The 15,043-nt window shown below is 38.7% G+C and overlaps 1 protein-coding gene across 1 annotated transcript; it reads right to left on the minus strand.

The window, feature by feature from the left end:
• Window positions 1–5,930: 5,930 nt before the first annotated feature.
• FGG (fibrinogen gamma chain) lies at window positions 5,931–13,951 on the minus strand. Its single transcript, XM_037168084.2, has 10 exons — window positions 13,753–13,951; window positions 13,608–13,652; window positions 13,238–13,421; window positions 13,035–13,128; window positions 11,454–11,584; window positions 11,019–11,152; window positions 9,917–10,101; window positions 8,222–8,499; window positions 6,674–6,843; window positions 5,931–6,151 (listed from the first exon to the last, which is right to left on the minus strand). The coding sequence occupies exons 1-10, from the start codon at window positions 13,828–13,830 to the stop codon at window positions 6,137–6,139; spliced, it is 1,314 nt and encodes a 437-aa protein (XP_037023979.2). The 5' UTR covers window positions 13,831–13,951; the 3' UTR covers window positions 5,931–6,136.
• Between the last annotated feature and the right edge of the window lie 1,092 nt (window positions 13,952–15,043).

Below are 15,043 nucleotides of genomic sequence, written 5' to 3' on the forward strand. Positions count from 1 at the left end.
CATTTAATTTTCTGTGGTTCCTATTGGAACCTATTTTTAATGTACTATTCTGTACTAAAACTAAAGTAACTTACAAAAGGCATTTGGGTAAATCTGCTTACATAAAATTCAATAAAAAAAGGCTATGGAGAATAACAGCAGAGAAACCCAAATTCTTAAACTGAGGGACATTTTATGAAATACTTGACCAGTATACCAGAATATACTCTTCTAAACATCAAGATCATGTAAAATGAGAAAGACTAGGCAACTGTTACCAAAGCTATGGAGATGTGACAATTAAATGTAATGTATCCTGGATGGGATCATGGAACAGAGAAAAGACATTAGTGTAAAGACTGCTGAACTGAATGAAGGGTGGAAGTTAGAAAATAGTGACTGTAACAGTCGGTTTCTTAGTTTTGACAAATGAACCATGGCAATGTACGATGCTAATATAAGATGCTAACTTTGAAGGAGACTGGGTAATGGGTATAGGAAACTATGGTATCTTTAAAACTTCTCTGTAAATAAGAAAAATTTTCAAAATGAAAAAGTTATTAAAAATAAACACAAAATATTAAAGTTTTTAAATTATATTTCCACACGTAACCAACATTGATTCAAATCCCACATAGGAATACCAATCTCAACAGCAAAAACAAGTTCAATTTTGTTTTTGGTCTGGAGCAATTTCATGATATGTCATTTGACCCTTGTCATGGCTTTGTGAAGTAAGGACAGAAAATTAGGAAGGAAAACATTTTTAGCCCATGTTCTCTTTCATGTTGTTATATATATATATATATATATATATATATATATATATATATATATTTGAAATTATACTTTGACTATTTGCCCCTGAGGATTTAAAAAAGGCTGTTTTCATCACAGAGTGGACTCTGCCCACTCTGTTTATTTAGGGAGAGTCAATGTTCAAATTTATTTAGAGAGGGCTCCCATCTAATTCAGGTCACTTGTGTTCTTGGGATTACCAGTAGACAAAGACGTGGATGAGGGCCTGGGAAATGGGGGTGGGGGACAAGGATACTGGATTTTCATTTGGAAAACACATGTTGGACCCAGTTGTAGACTTGATTAAATGCCAAGATCCTGAATTTATCTGTAACTTCGAATATTTCCCAGTGAAACTAAAATGAGCAAGAGCTTGAAACTGTGAGAGCCAGCCTTCCCAAAAGGCTTTCAGAACTGATCCAGAGAAGTGTTCTACAGGCCAACGGTCAAACCTATTTTTAATGTTCATGATGGACCATAGCTACAGGACCATTTGGACCAAAGCTCATGTTTACAAAGCCAATAAGTATCTGTCTATCTTTAGTTTGTTCATTTTCCTTCCTAAAGAAAACAGTATTAATAGTCTTTTGTTATACAGACCATTATTAAAGACTGATTATATTACATACAATTTAATGGGATCAATTAATTCTCTGATAATTTCTCTGTCCCAAAATAATTTCTGAAATCTCTCTCTCAAAAATTAATATCATCAAATTTATGTTCTCTGACCACAATGCAATAAATTTAGATATTAATTAAAAATGGAGTTTTAAAAGTTACAGGCTTTGGAACCAAATGGCATTCACTTTTAAACCCTTGGGTTCCAAAGGAAATCAAGAAAAATTAATGTCCAAACTGTGGACATTGCCGAGTACAATGAAAATCTAAACAGTGTTTCTCAAAGTATTCGTAGTAGAGAACTAGTTTTATTACATTTCTAACCTACTACAGACCTATTAGATGATAAAATTTAATTCCTGGGAAAATGAAGTTTACAAAAGTATATACAAAATACAAGCCCAAATTTTTATTATTAGATTCCAAAGTCATAAAATTGTTATGTAATTTAAATGTAATCAGAGCCAACACAATTTAGGAAAATGTTTCTACATGACTATTTTCTATTATTTCACTTATCTTATTTTTAGAGTATAGAAACTAGTTAATGGAATAAAATTAGCGTGCACTTGAGATTACATATTATGTGTTGCTCTTTTACTTATTTTATTTTATTTTTTAAATTTATTTTAATTGTTGTTCAAGTACAGTTTCCTGTCTTTTTCTCCCATCCCAGCCCACTCCACAGTGCTCCCCACTTTTCTCCCATTTCCAACCCCCTTAGTTTTTGACCATGTGTCCTTTATACTTGTTCCCGTAAACCCTTCCCCTTTTCCCCTGGAATTCCCTCCCCTCTGGTCACTGATATCCTGTTGTCTATTTCAGTGTCTTTGGTTATATTTTACTTGTTTGTTTGTTTTGTTGATTAGGCTCCAGTCAAAGGTGAGATCTTATGGTATTTGTCTTTTACCACCTGGCTTATTTCACTCAGCATAATGCTTTCCAGTTCCATCCATGCTGTTGCAAAGGGTAGGAGCTCCTTCTTTCTTTCTGCTGCATAGAATTGTACCATAGTTTTTTGATCTCTTCATTTACTGATGGCACCTAGGTTATTTCACTTATCTTAATGCAGACCGGTAGCAAAGAACTTGAGTTCTTTGTAACCAGCATTCTGAGTAACATTGATTTATTGCATAATGCCATTTGTGTAATTTGAGAATTAGCTTGAAAGAAAAATCTATGATTTATATGAATGCCTAAAAGTAAAGAAACACACAGCTAATCTATTGGAATGATTATTTATTATGGGGACAAAGAGAAGAAGAGAAAGTTTGAATAAAAAGAATCAATCAATCCAGAGAGTAACCGAGCACACAGAATGAGGATGGTGTACTAAGAGTATGGCTAATTCAGTTGCCTCTGAGGGACAGACACAAACATATGTGTGCACACACACAGCAAAAAGTTATATGAATCAGTATTTCCCACACTCTTGGTCTCTTTGCCACTCATTATTTTCCATCTATTTGAACTTGTCCTATTATCATCAACTCTTTTCTCTCCTCTTTTGAGTTACATCAAACTGATAAGAAATCCTCACATAGATATATTTTCCTCTGGATTAAATGTGTACTGCGTTTTTCACTTTTACCATTTACACAAACGCAAGGTACCTACTATAAATACCTTGGCTAGTGTACACTGATCACAGTCGGTCGAAGAATTTTAGGTCTTATAAAGATCTCAGATATGTTGTCCGTACTTATATTTCTTCATTTTCCACCCACCCACATATCTGAAAGGTTGTCTTTAAAGTTAAACCACTAAACAGAAGGAGAATTGTGAGGGGAAAGTTGTAACACTTCAGAAGTTTATTTAGAAATCTTGATGTTTGTCTGATAAGTGATTACTCCTGTCTGGCAATTACAGAATGCCGCTCTGTAGTTGCATGACCTGAAGTCATGGTATCAGCACATCTGTACCGGCGCCCTTTTTTTTGGAAGCTTCCCTCTGCAAGTGTTTCAGAGTGTGTAACTGTGCACACTGTTTTGTACTCAGCCTCCCTATTTTGCAATAACCTAAGTTTTTATGCCCGGGAAAGTGAAGGGAAAGGTTGAGTAATAGTTATCTGTGACTTGAGTTGTGAGGAAAAATAATCTGCCTGGGAAGTCCCAATGTCTTTGTTTCACTTAAAAGTAGATTTCTAAAAGTTAATTGATCAAGATAATCACTTCATTTTCCATTTTATTTGTGGAGACATGATCCATTTGAGTCTGAAAGTATATCTCATACTTTAATTCTTAAAATGTAGCCCTTCAATAATAACTAAACAAGTAGAATTTTGAAGTTCATGTTTTTCTCTACCTCATTGGGTTTTTTAATTAACTACAAAATTGATATGTACTGATTATAACAAGTCAATTAATGCAGGGGTATATAAAGGGCAAGTTAGAAGGTCTGCCTTACCAATTGATGCTGGATTTCCCAACACACAGACCAAATGGACTCAGGATGCCCACAAAACAGAGGTCTCCAAAATGTTTTTGAAAAATGTTTTTATTTGATGTTTTAGAAGGAGCATTGGACAAGTGACCATGGAAAAAAGCAGAAGCATTTGAACTTCTTTATGTTTACTCCATGTTTAGTATTTTTATTAAATTTTATATTATATATTGGTTGGGGAGAACAAATATGGACACATAGTACATATATGTCAAGATTATATTTTGTTCGAACTGTATATGCTTATACACTTTTTATATTATCATTGTAGAATTGTTTTTCATCCTGAGATTTTACTTATTTTGTAAATGTTTCCATGTTCATGCTCAGATATAATGCTTATTATGTAATCATTGCTTTCTATTCCATTGTACTAACAAACTACCTCGATTGTGCATTTTTCCACTGCTAAATAATTTTTAAATTTTCCACTGTCATTAAATATATGGCTATATTTATATTACTGAGATTTTTGTGAAGTTATTTTCTTTTTCAAAAATAATTATCTGGGGCTAAACCACTGATATCATATTATTGCATCAAAACATTAATATTTACATACCTCTTCCTATCTATGACCAAATTGCTCATCTAAAGGACTTTACAGGGTAGACTGTGTGCGTTAAGAGTTTAGAAGTAGGCATTGAAGGACAAATACCATATGATCTCACCTTTGACAGAAAGCTAAAGAATAAAACAAACAAGCAAACAGAATAAAATCAAAGACGCTGAAATAGAGAACAAGAGGGCAGCGACCAGAGGGGAGAGGGAAGGGAACTTAAGGGGAAAAAGGGGGAGGGATCTTGAGGAACAAGTATGAAAGACACAGAGATGAGGACTGGGGTGGGGGGGGGGAATGGGAGAAATAGATTAAAAAAAAATGTACTTGAAAAGTAACTAAATAAAATTTAAAAAAAAAAAGAAGAAAATAGACCTTAAAGGAAATAAAAAGAAGACTAAGGAAAAAAAAAAGAAGTAGTTCAGAGCATGGTGAGGTGGGGGCAGGCAAGGGTGGAGGCATGATGAAGGGCAGGAAGGAGGCGAGGGCCGTTATTCTGGCAGGAGACGTGTGTATCCCACCTAGAATGTGGCAGTGGGTTTATAAAAGGAAACAACCATAAGAAATATTTAGAGATGGGTTTGACAGACTTGGTGACATGGGAGGGAGGAATAAGGAAGACCAGGGGATGATTTTTTGGTTGTTTGGAACTTGAGAACTGGATGGAATAGAGCAGGTTTGGGAGAGAGGAGGACAGTGCTGTGCGGACCCCCGCAACCAGATGTGGCGACACATTCAGCACAGCGTCCAGTACAACAGACACATTCAATACATGTTAGTGGTATAAATCCTTCACAAGTACATGCACGAGTACTCAGTGTGTATTGACTCTAATCTCGGTAGGGTATTTTAAAATCAAGACTCATGAGAACAAGGAAGTGAGATGATTAGGACAGAAATTGTGGAAAAGAAGAGAATCCAAAGCCAAACCTCAGGATTTCAGAACAACCCAATCCCCCTAGTCAATTGCTTTACAAGGTCAATCTTATGGTGGCTCATATAGACTGAGGTGTTCCTTTTCAGAAAGTTGGTGCTCCCTCAACTCCAGCTGCTAAGAACTCAATATCCCTGGATTCAGAGTGAAGCCAGGGCTCCACTCCACTGACCTCACTGTTCACCAGTGAGGGACTGAGCAGATCGTTCCCTAAAGCTCTCCGCTCTGAGTTCCAGTCTTTTCAGAGTGCCCGCATCTGGCCGCGGGGGTCCGGAGGCAAAAGGCTCTGCTGGGAGAATTTTCGAACAGCCCAAAAGTCCCCGCTGTACATCAAGTACTTTGAATCTTATTATGTGATTATGACTTGTGTTTGGTTCTTGTATCACATTTTGTCACTTGGGTTACCATGTTTTTCTGTGTTTCTTTTATGTCCCCTCAAAGGAAAAAGCCATGATTTTTTTCCCCATCTACTCCCCAACAGGCAGGTATAATGTTCAGTGTAAAGCGACAACTCAGCAACTACTGATAATTGCCCAGCTGTAATTACTAAACTGAATAGTGGTGATTTTGAATGGTCAATAAAAGGTACCATGTATCTAATCTTAGGAAACAAAAGTTTATTGAAATGGCATGTAGATAAATTATCACCAGCATAAAACTGTCAGTGGAGTTTTCAACATGGGTTTTCGTTCTCTTAAAACGAGGTGAGGCTTTACAAGTCCATTGTCCCATATGAAAAATGTTACATTTATGTGTTCAAATAAAGTCCTTTTGAAAAAGCAAATCAGTTTTGAAATGGTCTTTTACACGTCTCCAGCCTATGACCAAAACAAAAATATATTAAAAAGATATAATTATCTCCATTTAAAAAAATTAAATAAAAAGTACTTAAGATAATACACATGGAAAAATAGGAAAAATACTTAGGCATTTGAAATGCTAGAATTTATTCCTATTTTGTTAGCATATACTAAAAACACTTAATACATAATTTTTAAAAGTCACCAAAACAAAACAACATGTGATCATTAAAATGTAAAAAAATGGCAATAATTTCATATACACCTAGAAAAGATACAAAAATGTTATTGCATGAAATAAACAAATTTTAAATAACTCTGAGTTTAGTAATTTGGGAATACAATCCAAACTAAGTTATAATTTCCATTTAAGGCTTCACATTCTTAATAAAAGAAAAAATTGATGAATATGGTGAGAGAAAATTAAAAGAAGCTTTCAGAAAAGTTTCTGAAACAGTGTGGATTAGTGGAAATGAGCACTCAATCTCAGGGTGAAATGCTTTCGTCATACTCTATTTCAACATGGTGTTCCGGGCTGACCTGTTTGGCTCCCCCAATCTGGTGCTGTTGCCCTTGTCCAATGGTGAGTCTGTTGAATGGAATTATCTTCATGGTGGTTTTCTTCATGGAATACCAACGAGACTTCCAAGTGGCCCAAATAATGCCATTATCATAACCATTAGGAGTAGATGCTTTTGAGTAAGTGCCACCTAAGACAAATTGTTGATGGACATATCATTGCTCCTGCATTTCCGTACTTCAGGGAATCTGTACAGAACTGTCAGTTATGATGCCCATTGTCACATCAAATTTATAGTGCTAGTGACTAACTGAAAACACCCCAAGGATTCCTGAAATCTCCATTTACAACGAAAATAAATGGATTCTTAAACAACCTCTTACACCTGTGTTATACTTTCTAGTTACATTCATACTTTAAATATATTTCCTACTACAAGGGCTAGAACCCCAGTTTCCCCAGTTTGTCTCTCCCTGAGTGTGACCATCTGGACTCAGCTACTATGGACCATCTTTCTGTAAGCAAGTTGGAATGGCAGGAGTCGCAATTCCTGATCAGGGGTCTCAAGTCATCTGAAAACACAATTGTGCTGGGAAGTACGAGGGACTTTAGCAAACAGTTCCAGAATGTTATTTCACATCTCCACCATAAAGTGGACATCAGGCTGAATTGGCCTTCTCCTTGTCCGTGGGCAGCAGATCTCATGTACTTTTGTAACAGAATATCTGGGTCCAATACTGGCCATCAACATGGCTACTCTGGGTCATATGGATCAAACTCCTTCCCTGAGAATGTCTTCTAATTATGTGGTTTGTAGGTGCAAAGATAAATTAGGTTTTTTTTTAACTTGTGAAAGCCAAAAGGTGAATTTAAATCATTTTTAAAGGATTTTAAGGCATCTATTGGCTAGGGCAATGCCCTGAGGAGCTAACTGCTCATCTTAATGGATCTTTTAGCAACAGTAGGGCTTCCTCACACATAACAATAGTTTGCCAGGAAGTAAAACCAGTGTTCTTAAGTACTCCAGCCTTAGCACCAGCTAAGCTTGCCTTCCCCCACCCTAAAGTAAGGGTCAGACTCTTGGGCCGGACCTTCCTCCTCTCAAGCTCCCATGGACCCCTGTCCTTACCAACACTTTCCACTTCCTGCTCTTTACTCCATTCCTCCAGACACCAGTTTGCTGCTCACTGGTTATATCTGATACACTGCTCGTGCGCAGCCGAGCCAGGCTAACGTGTTAACTAGCACAACTATGGCAATGTTAGTCCACCCAGATCATAGATATGATAAATCTGAAGGAGATACTATAACCCAAAGGGTCAGCTCTGATGGTGGTAATTTCAGGTGCCATGACAAACCACTGGCTAATTTGCAGCAGGTGCTGTTCTTATAGAGGGACTGATTTGAGGTGTAAGCACGGCCATCCAATTCCGATTTAAAATCAAGAACCATATAATAAACCCCCTAATATTTTTACTAATTATTTCTCATTTTCTTTTATTTATGTATACCCTTTATAAACATATAGACTATACATGAACTCATATATCTAAGGAAGGAAGTCATACCTTGGTAATACTTTCCATTGAGGTGACCAGCATGACACTTGTTCATCCACCAACCAGACCCATCCTGTTCAGCACAGTTACCATCAAACTTGTCATTGTCATTGTCCCAGGTACTGAACTGCATGCCATTGTGGGATGTGAAAAACTTGTCACTAGGATCATCACCAAAATCAAAGCCATCAAAGGCATCCCCAGCGTCTCCACTGATGAAGTAGGCATATGTCAGGCGGTATTTGTCACTTTCAGGTCCCACCCTGAACATGGCGTAGTCTGCAGTACTGTAAAGAAATAGACACATCATATCTTGAGCATCTTTGGGGATCTCAGAAGTTTCCTCTCCTATAGGACAATTGTTTGGAATTTTTAACTTTGCTCCTTACGTCTGAAATATCCTCACTAAATGAAGTCTTCTGCAAACTTGTCAAAAGGCAATGGCTGCATGAACCAGTTCAGAGCTCATCAGCACCACCCAGAAAGGTCTAGAAGCCTTCCTGGCATTTCAATGAAAACTAAAAACTTCATTGGTTTTAATGTTGGTTTGGGTTTTTTTTTGCCTATAGGATCCTATTATCAGATGTGTGGATGAATCTGACTGATTTTATATTTTCACTTTCATCTAAGTGGTTAGCATTGTTCACACAGTTATCATAAACCACAGTAATTAGCTGACACTGAGTAACCATTAATTAATGCACCAAACTCAAAGGAGCTGCAGCCCCTTTAGCTACTCGTACAATCAGAAGGGTGAGTCCAAAAGGGACTATTTTTCCCCAGGCAACATGGTAGTGGCAATAAGGGCTTCTTAGAGTGTCGTATAAAAGAAGTGGGCTCTGTATGGCCCGCAAAACATGAACTGGGGGAACAGAAAGAGATTCTCCCTTCGGAAAAAAATATGAACAAAGGCCAGAATTCTATGGAGCTAGGGAAGAATGGGCCTTGGTAACTGAACAGGGATTTCCAGAGAATAGTTAGCTGCTTCTCGGATCTCCAGTACTTGCGAAATAGAAGATGTTTTCGCAGGAACAGATGTACTGACTATGGTAGTTTCCAGGTAAAAATTTCAAAAAAATAAAAATATGTGTTTGGACACAAAACATATTGCATTATTTAATAGAAAGGGAGTTGTGTATTTTTCTGAATTTTCATTGGGCAAGCAGTGCCCGAAGAGATAGCTCTGAGCATAGAGGAGGCTCCACCTCACCGAAGGAGCTGATTTAACTTTAAGGTAATCGGGAAATGGGAAAAGGCTAGATTCACTTTTCAACCAGGAGAGTCTGAAGAAGAAAATCTGAAGAGTCAAAGCACCTATGTTCAAGTCCCACCTTTACATTGTCACAGCAATATGACCTTGGGAAAGTTAATTTGTAAAATGGGAGCAATAATATCACCTGCTTCGTGAAAGTTATTAGGACTAGATTAAACTATAATTTCATGCTTGATTTCTAATCAATGTTAAAGTGCTCAGTAAATGTCAGTGATTGTTCTGTATGGTTCTAGAGTGAGTAGATTGTACCAAAATACTCAGACCCATCCTGCATAGGACCGATCTCTTTGGGCTGCCCAAGAACCAAAAAGACTTCTGGGGAAAATAGTTGGCTGTGCTCTTTGCATGTGTCAGACCGGCTCTGCCATCTGTCTGTTGATGGTTGGAGAGCACACATTGCAGACCAGAAGAAACCCTTTCTCCAACAGTACCTGGTTCTGCCAGTCCAGTCCTCCAGCTGCACTCTTAATGCATAGGGGATGGTAGACTGTGTGCTTATCAAATGAATCTTCTCATTTCCCAGCCAAAATTCTGTGGTGCCATCGGGAGACAGATGTCCAAACCCTTCTTTGTATTGGATCCAGTTTTTCTTGAAATCCACACTGCCATCAAGCCTCTGATCACACAAATACACAGGCAAAAGGAAAGAATGGATGATCCGCACACATAAAGAAAACATTATGAACACTTGTCGAAAACGATCCCATCATTTATTAACTAAGTGACCTGGGTCAAGTTGCCTTGGTTTCCTCATCTGCCAAATAAGAATGATGATGGTTACTTGTTAGGGTTGTTACAGGATCACATGAGACCATGCAAGAGAAATACTTAAAGAATGCCTGGCACATGGTAAATTCTAAATTAGTGGTAGTTTTTAGAAGACACTCAGAGGCCTCAGACCTTCAGCCTGAATTTGCTGATTTTTGTATTGATGGTGGAAAGGTCAACTCATTGCTCCATCTGTCTGCCAACCAGAGGTTCCATCAAACATGCCCTCTGGGCACCCCTGCAGGATTAGTTGTAACCATGGTCAGAAGTAAACAGGAAAGGATTGCAGAAGAGGCCAGGGACTGGCAGAGACAAAACAGGGGGTCCTTTCTTGGAACAGCCCAACTTCATCCTCTGCGGGACATTATCTTTTTTGGAGTTGGCAGCCATAGGTCTTGATCTAAGTGATGAAACAGGTCCTTTCTAGTTTTTTTTTTTTTTGTCACAGTGATTCTGTGACTATGTGGTATCATGTATCTACAACAGCAGTGACAGCAAAGCATGAGTCAAAGCACAGACTCTGAAACCAGACTGCCTGGGTTCAAATCCTGACTCTGTTACTACTAGTTAGTTATATGATCTTAAGTTACTTTACTTCCTGTGCCCAGGTTTCCTCCTCTGTAAATAGAGGTGATCGTTGCGCCTACCTCACAGGGTGATTTCGAGGACTGAGTTAATGTTCACAAGGTAATTAGAAAAGTATCCAGAGCAAGGCAGATGCTTACATAAGCACTTATTAAATGCACATAGTGCGGGAAACAATACCTTCTGAAGCACGGTCCATCCATTTCCAGATTCATCAATTTCACAGTAGACCAAGAACTGCTGCTTAGCTTTCAGAGGCTTGATAAAGTAAAGCCCACTCTGTTTGGCTCCTTTATAGGCAATATCTTGACAATCTGAAGAAGAAAAAGAGTAAGCATTTACTATGGTTTGAAACCCAGGTGAGACTGCTCTAGCCTTGAACGTGAGCTTTTAACAAGTTGCCAGCTATTCATTTCCCATGAAGCTTTCTGTTACTTCTGACAGTATCATTCCTTTCAAACAATTTTTAGCTACTCAAAAAAGTCAAAGCAATTGGACATTTTAGATTTGATGACTAGGCACTTTCAAAGTTATTTCTATACATTCTGAAACATGAGATCTTTTCTTGCTGTATTCGCTCTGATGAAGGCGACCCCATATCAACCTGTCACTTACCTTTCCCTGTTATATCGTGTATTTGCACTGTGTCTCTGCAAGGCTCCTGACACTGAGCTTCGAGCTGGGCTACTTTCTGTTTCAGGGTCGTGATCTTCTGATTATTTGAATTATATATGTCCTGCAAAAATCTACAAGCAAAAGAGTGAGAGAATAGAGCACTCCCTTCAGAGGTGTAACTTAAATTTTCATTGAAAAAAATACTACTTTATCCTTTCGAGGATTACTTTCCAATGCATTACTCCATTTCTTGGGAAAACTCTACAATGGTGTTGCTTCACTGAGGGGAGTTAAAATTCTAAGCTGTCTTGAAAAGAATAAACAAAGTCCTTGTCCATAAACAATGCCATCATCATTAAACAGAGGTCATTCGGACTTTTGCCTGTCTGTATCAGGGCAGCAGATAACGACCTGTTGAGTGAGGACCCTGGTTAAGGGGAAAACTGCCTGGTGATCCTTCTTCAGACTGGATAGTCTCAGGGAAGAAAAGGCTCTGTTCATTAATTCACATGTGCTGAATTATGCTTTTCACTAGTGAATGTACTGAGGACCCAGTTAAGGTCTGTAATCTATAACTTACATGGGGGAGAGGATCTGGGACATTATCTTACATATAAGAAGATAAAGACACTTTCCCGACCTTCTTACTATTTCTGTGTACATGGCTTTGGGAAAAAACCCTGGGGGAAGTAAAAAACCCTGTATTTACAGTTCTCACAGGGTTGCTGTACATACTCAGAAATGAAACAAAACTGTCTACAATGCATAGATTATTGTATCTTTCTGTGAAGCAGGACATAAAAAGTATTTGATCACTCTTTTTCTCTACTACCCCTTAGAAAGCTTCTGCATGCTAGCCTTTTCGACTTCAATGACAGGTGATAATAGTGCAACTTATGTTACCGACCAAGGCCCTCCCATACCACGAAGAGGAGAAATCCCTCTTAGGCCCTTTCTCCCAGGCCACCACTTACTGTTATTTCTTGAGCTGCTTTGAAAACAATGTAGAAATAAAAACTGAGGAAATTAAAACTGTCTCTGAGACTCTATGTTCAGGAAGTTAATGAGTCTCTGGAAGTTGTTACTAAAGACATTTTACTTTTAAGTGAAGGGAGGAGAGGACGTGATTGCAGGTTGATTGTGCTGAGACGACACAGCTTTGTCGTGTTTGTTACACTTCGTCTTTTAACTCCTGTAGCCAAGGTCTTTCCCATGTCTCTACCAGCTTATCCCTCACCAGCACTTTGCTGACAATCTTATTAAGAGAATTTTAGTTTCTTCACCCCAATTCTCATTTGAATTTATTTTGTAAGACAAATGAGGGTAGGGGGAAGAAACATTTTGATAAATAAGGTCATAAGAGCATTTGAGAACATCTAGAACCCCCTTTTCCCATATGATTGTTAAAAAGTGATTATAACCCAATACAATCCACATGACATTAAAATGCTTGCTTGTGTTCCAGATGCTCAGGCATAATGGCATTTTGGTATTAGAAGTGGGAAAAAATTATTCCCCCCAAAGTTTGCAGTATGAAACCTCAATCACTCCTGGAGAGTAAGTTAAAACAGAAATGTGTACCGGATACTTGAAGCATGTGATAGAATCGATTCTTCAAATTGCAAAATATCTTCCATTATTTTCTTGGAATTCTTGGTGGCACTTTGTATACCACCTGTAACGTGAGATAAGAGACAAACATGCTTAGGCAAATGGAGCCACAAAAACAGCAGCGAAAGAACTTTACAAGTTATTTTCTCGGTCAGTATTATTAGGTTCCTCACTCGGTTTCGTTGGCTCATCGGGGTTATAGTTGACTTGGATTGCTTTGATCAGTTCTTTGGCTTCTGAGGTTTTGTTTTCAACTTGATTTAAGATGTCCTCCAAAGACTGGAGGTCCTTTTCTACTTCGGTTTGGTAGTTAGACAGGAAATCTGCAATTCCACACGTAGTTGGGCAGTAACTACCCTGAAAACGCAACAGAGTGGTTTAAAATCTTGATACAAGCTTCACTTAAAATCTATTAATAAAAATAGCAAAAGGTAGACTATGTGAAAAGACTTTAAAATGCCAAATAATACTTGTCAGAGAATTCCTTTTATTCCCCTGCCCCTCTGCAGTCCAAACACAGTAATAAACGTAGAAACTACTTACAAATCTTTCATCTAAGATGCAGCAGTTGTCTCTGGTGGCAACATACTAGAGGAGAAAAATACAGAAATGTCACTAGTTTACATATCTTTCCTTATTTTTCAGCTTTCCATTGAAAACAAATACGCCTTGTGGAGAGCACACTTACAGCTAGGCATGTTGAAGAGAACAACAGAAGAGTGTAGAAGTAGAGGATTAAACTCCGGGGGTGCAAGGACCAACTCATGATGTCAGGGTGCCCTGTGCTCCAACCTTGTAGAATGAGCACTGTGGCCTCTTGGGCTCAGCTTGTCCCTTTATGTAAGCTCTGAGGAGACCCAGGACTGCCACTGGCTGGAGCTGATCACGGGGCCTTCTTACCAGGAGGTGGGGGATGTCTCTTTGCTCTTATCCTGGCCCCCAACCTGTGCTCAGTCAGGCTCCCAGATTTTGCACACCGGTTTAAGCTCCTCCTTTTTTGGCTCAGTTCAACCTTTCCCCTCTGCAGCCAATTCATCTGCGACAGCAAGCAAAGCATGAGCCATGGCTAGGAGGAGGGAGGGAAGCCTGGGAAGTTGCATGATGCAACCTCTTCCAGTATGCGGAGGGGAGAGCAAACACCGGCAGCTGACCTCCACCAGAACAAACCCAGTCCAGCCTTAAGATGGAGGTTGGTGCCATAAGCCAAATTCCTGAAAGCCCTCTCTTAGCCCATGGATTAGGTCACATAATTATTTTTTAACCTGTGGCTGTGGCAAGAGGCGACTTTGCTTTCTACGAGATCCCAATTTATTAGTATTCCCAAAACAAATGGCCCTGGAGATATAACCCTGCCCTTCTGTGTTGTTATTTTTCTTTCTTTTTTTTAAAAATTGAGATGTAACTGGCATATAGCATTATATTTGTTTTAGCTTTACAACATCGTAATTCAGTATTTGTACATACTGTGATGCTGGTGAAATGATCACCATAGTCAACATCCATCACCACACATAAGTTACAGAATCTTTTCTTAGGATGAGAACTTTTAAGAGCTATTCTCTTAGCAATGTTCAAATACACAATACAGTATTATTAAGTGTAGTTACCATGCTGTACATGATATATCCAGCACTTACTCCCTTAGTAACTGAAAGTTTGTACCTTTTAACCCTTTTCGCCCCTACGTTGATCATTTGCATAGGTTCTCAGCCCTCGGTGCACTCTTGAGCTCAACTTTCCCTTGTCTTCAAGCATTGGAGGGCACAGCTGCACAGGGGCGCCACTCAGGAGCCTGCTTTGTTTTTCTGAGGTTCCATCTCCTCACTTCAGGGGGGAGCCTGGGTGCAGGAGGTAGGGGTCAGAAAAATGCACCTCCCATCTTGTGACTAGAAGCCTACCTGGAGGAAAAGGAATGAAAAACCAGCCTGGGGGCTCTGCCCTTACAGCTTCCTGGTATATTGGGAAAACACACTTGTGGC

The sequence above is a fragment of the Artibeus jamaicensis genome, unplaced genomic scaffold (assembly GCF_021234435.1).
Source record: "Artibeus jamaicensis isolate MK-2021 breed Jamaican fruit bat unplaced genomic scaffold, CSHL_Jam_final scaffold_537, whole genome shotgun sequence".
NCBI lineage: Eukaryota > Metazoa > Chordata > Mammalia > Chiroptera > Phyllostomidae > Artibeus > Artibeus jamaicensis.

Bases quoted from the DNA above. Each gene is read 5' to 3' on its own strand.
- FGG (XM_037168084.2), bottom strand. From the start codon at position 13,830: ATGAGTTGGTCCTTGCACCCCCGGAGTTTAATCCTCTACTTCTACACT. The intron at 10,102-11,018 runs GTATTGTTTCCC...TTGTGTGATCAG, and splicing joins GATGGACCGTGCTTCAGAAG to AGGCTTGATGGCAGTGTGGA. The intron at 8,500-9,916 runs GTACTGTTGGAG...ATTTCTTTACAG, and splicing joins GACTGGACTGGCAGAACCAG to TACTGCAGACTACGCCATGT.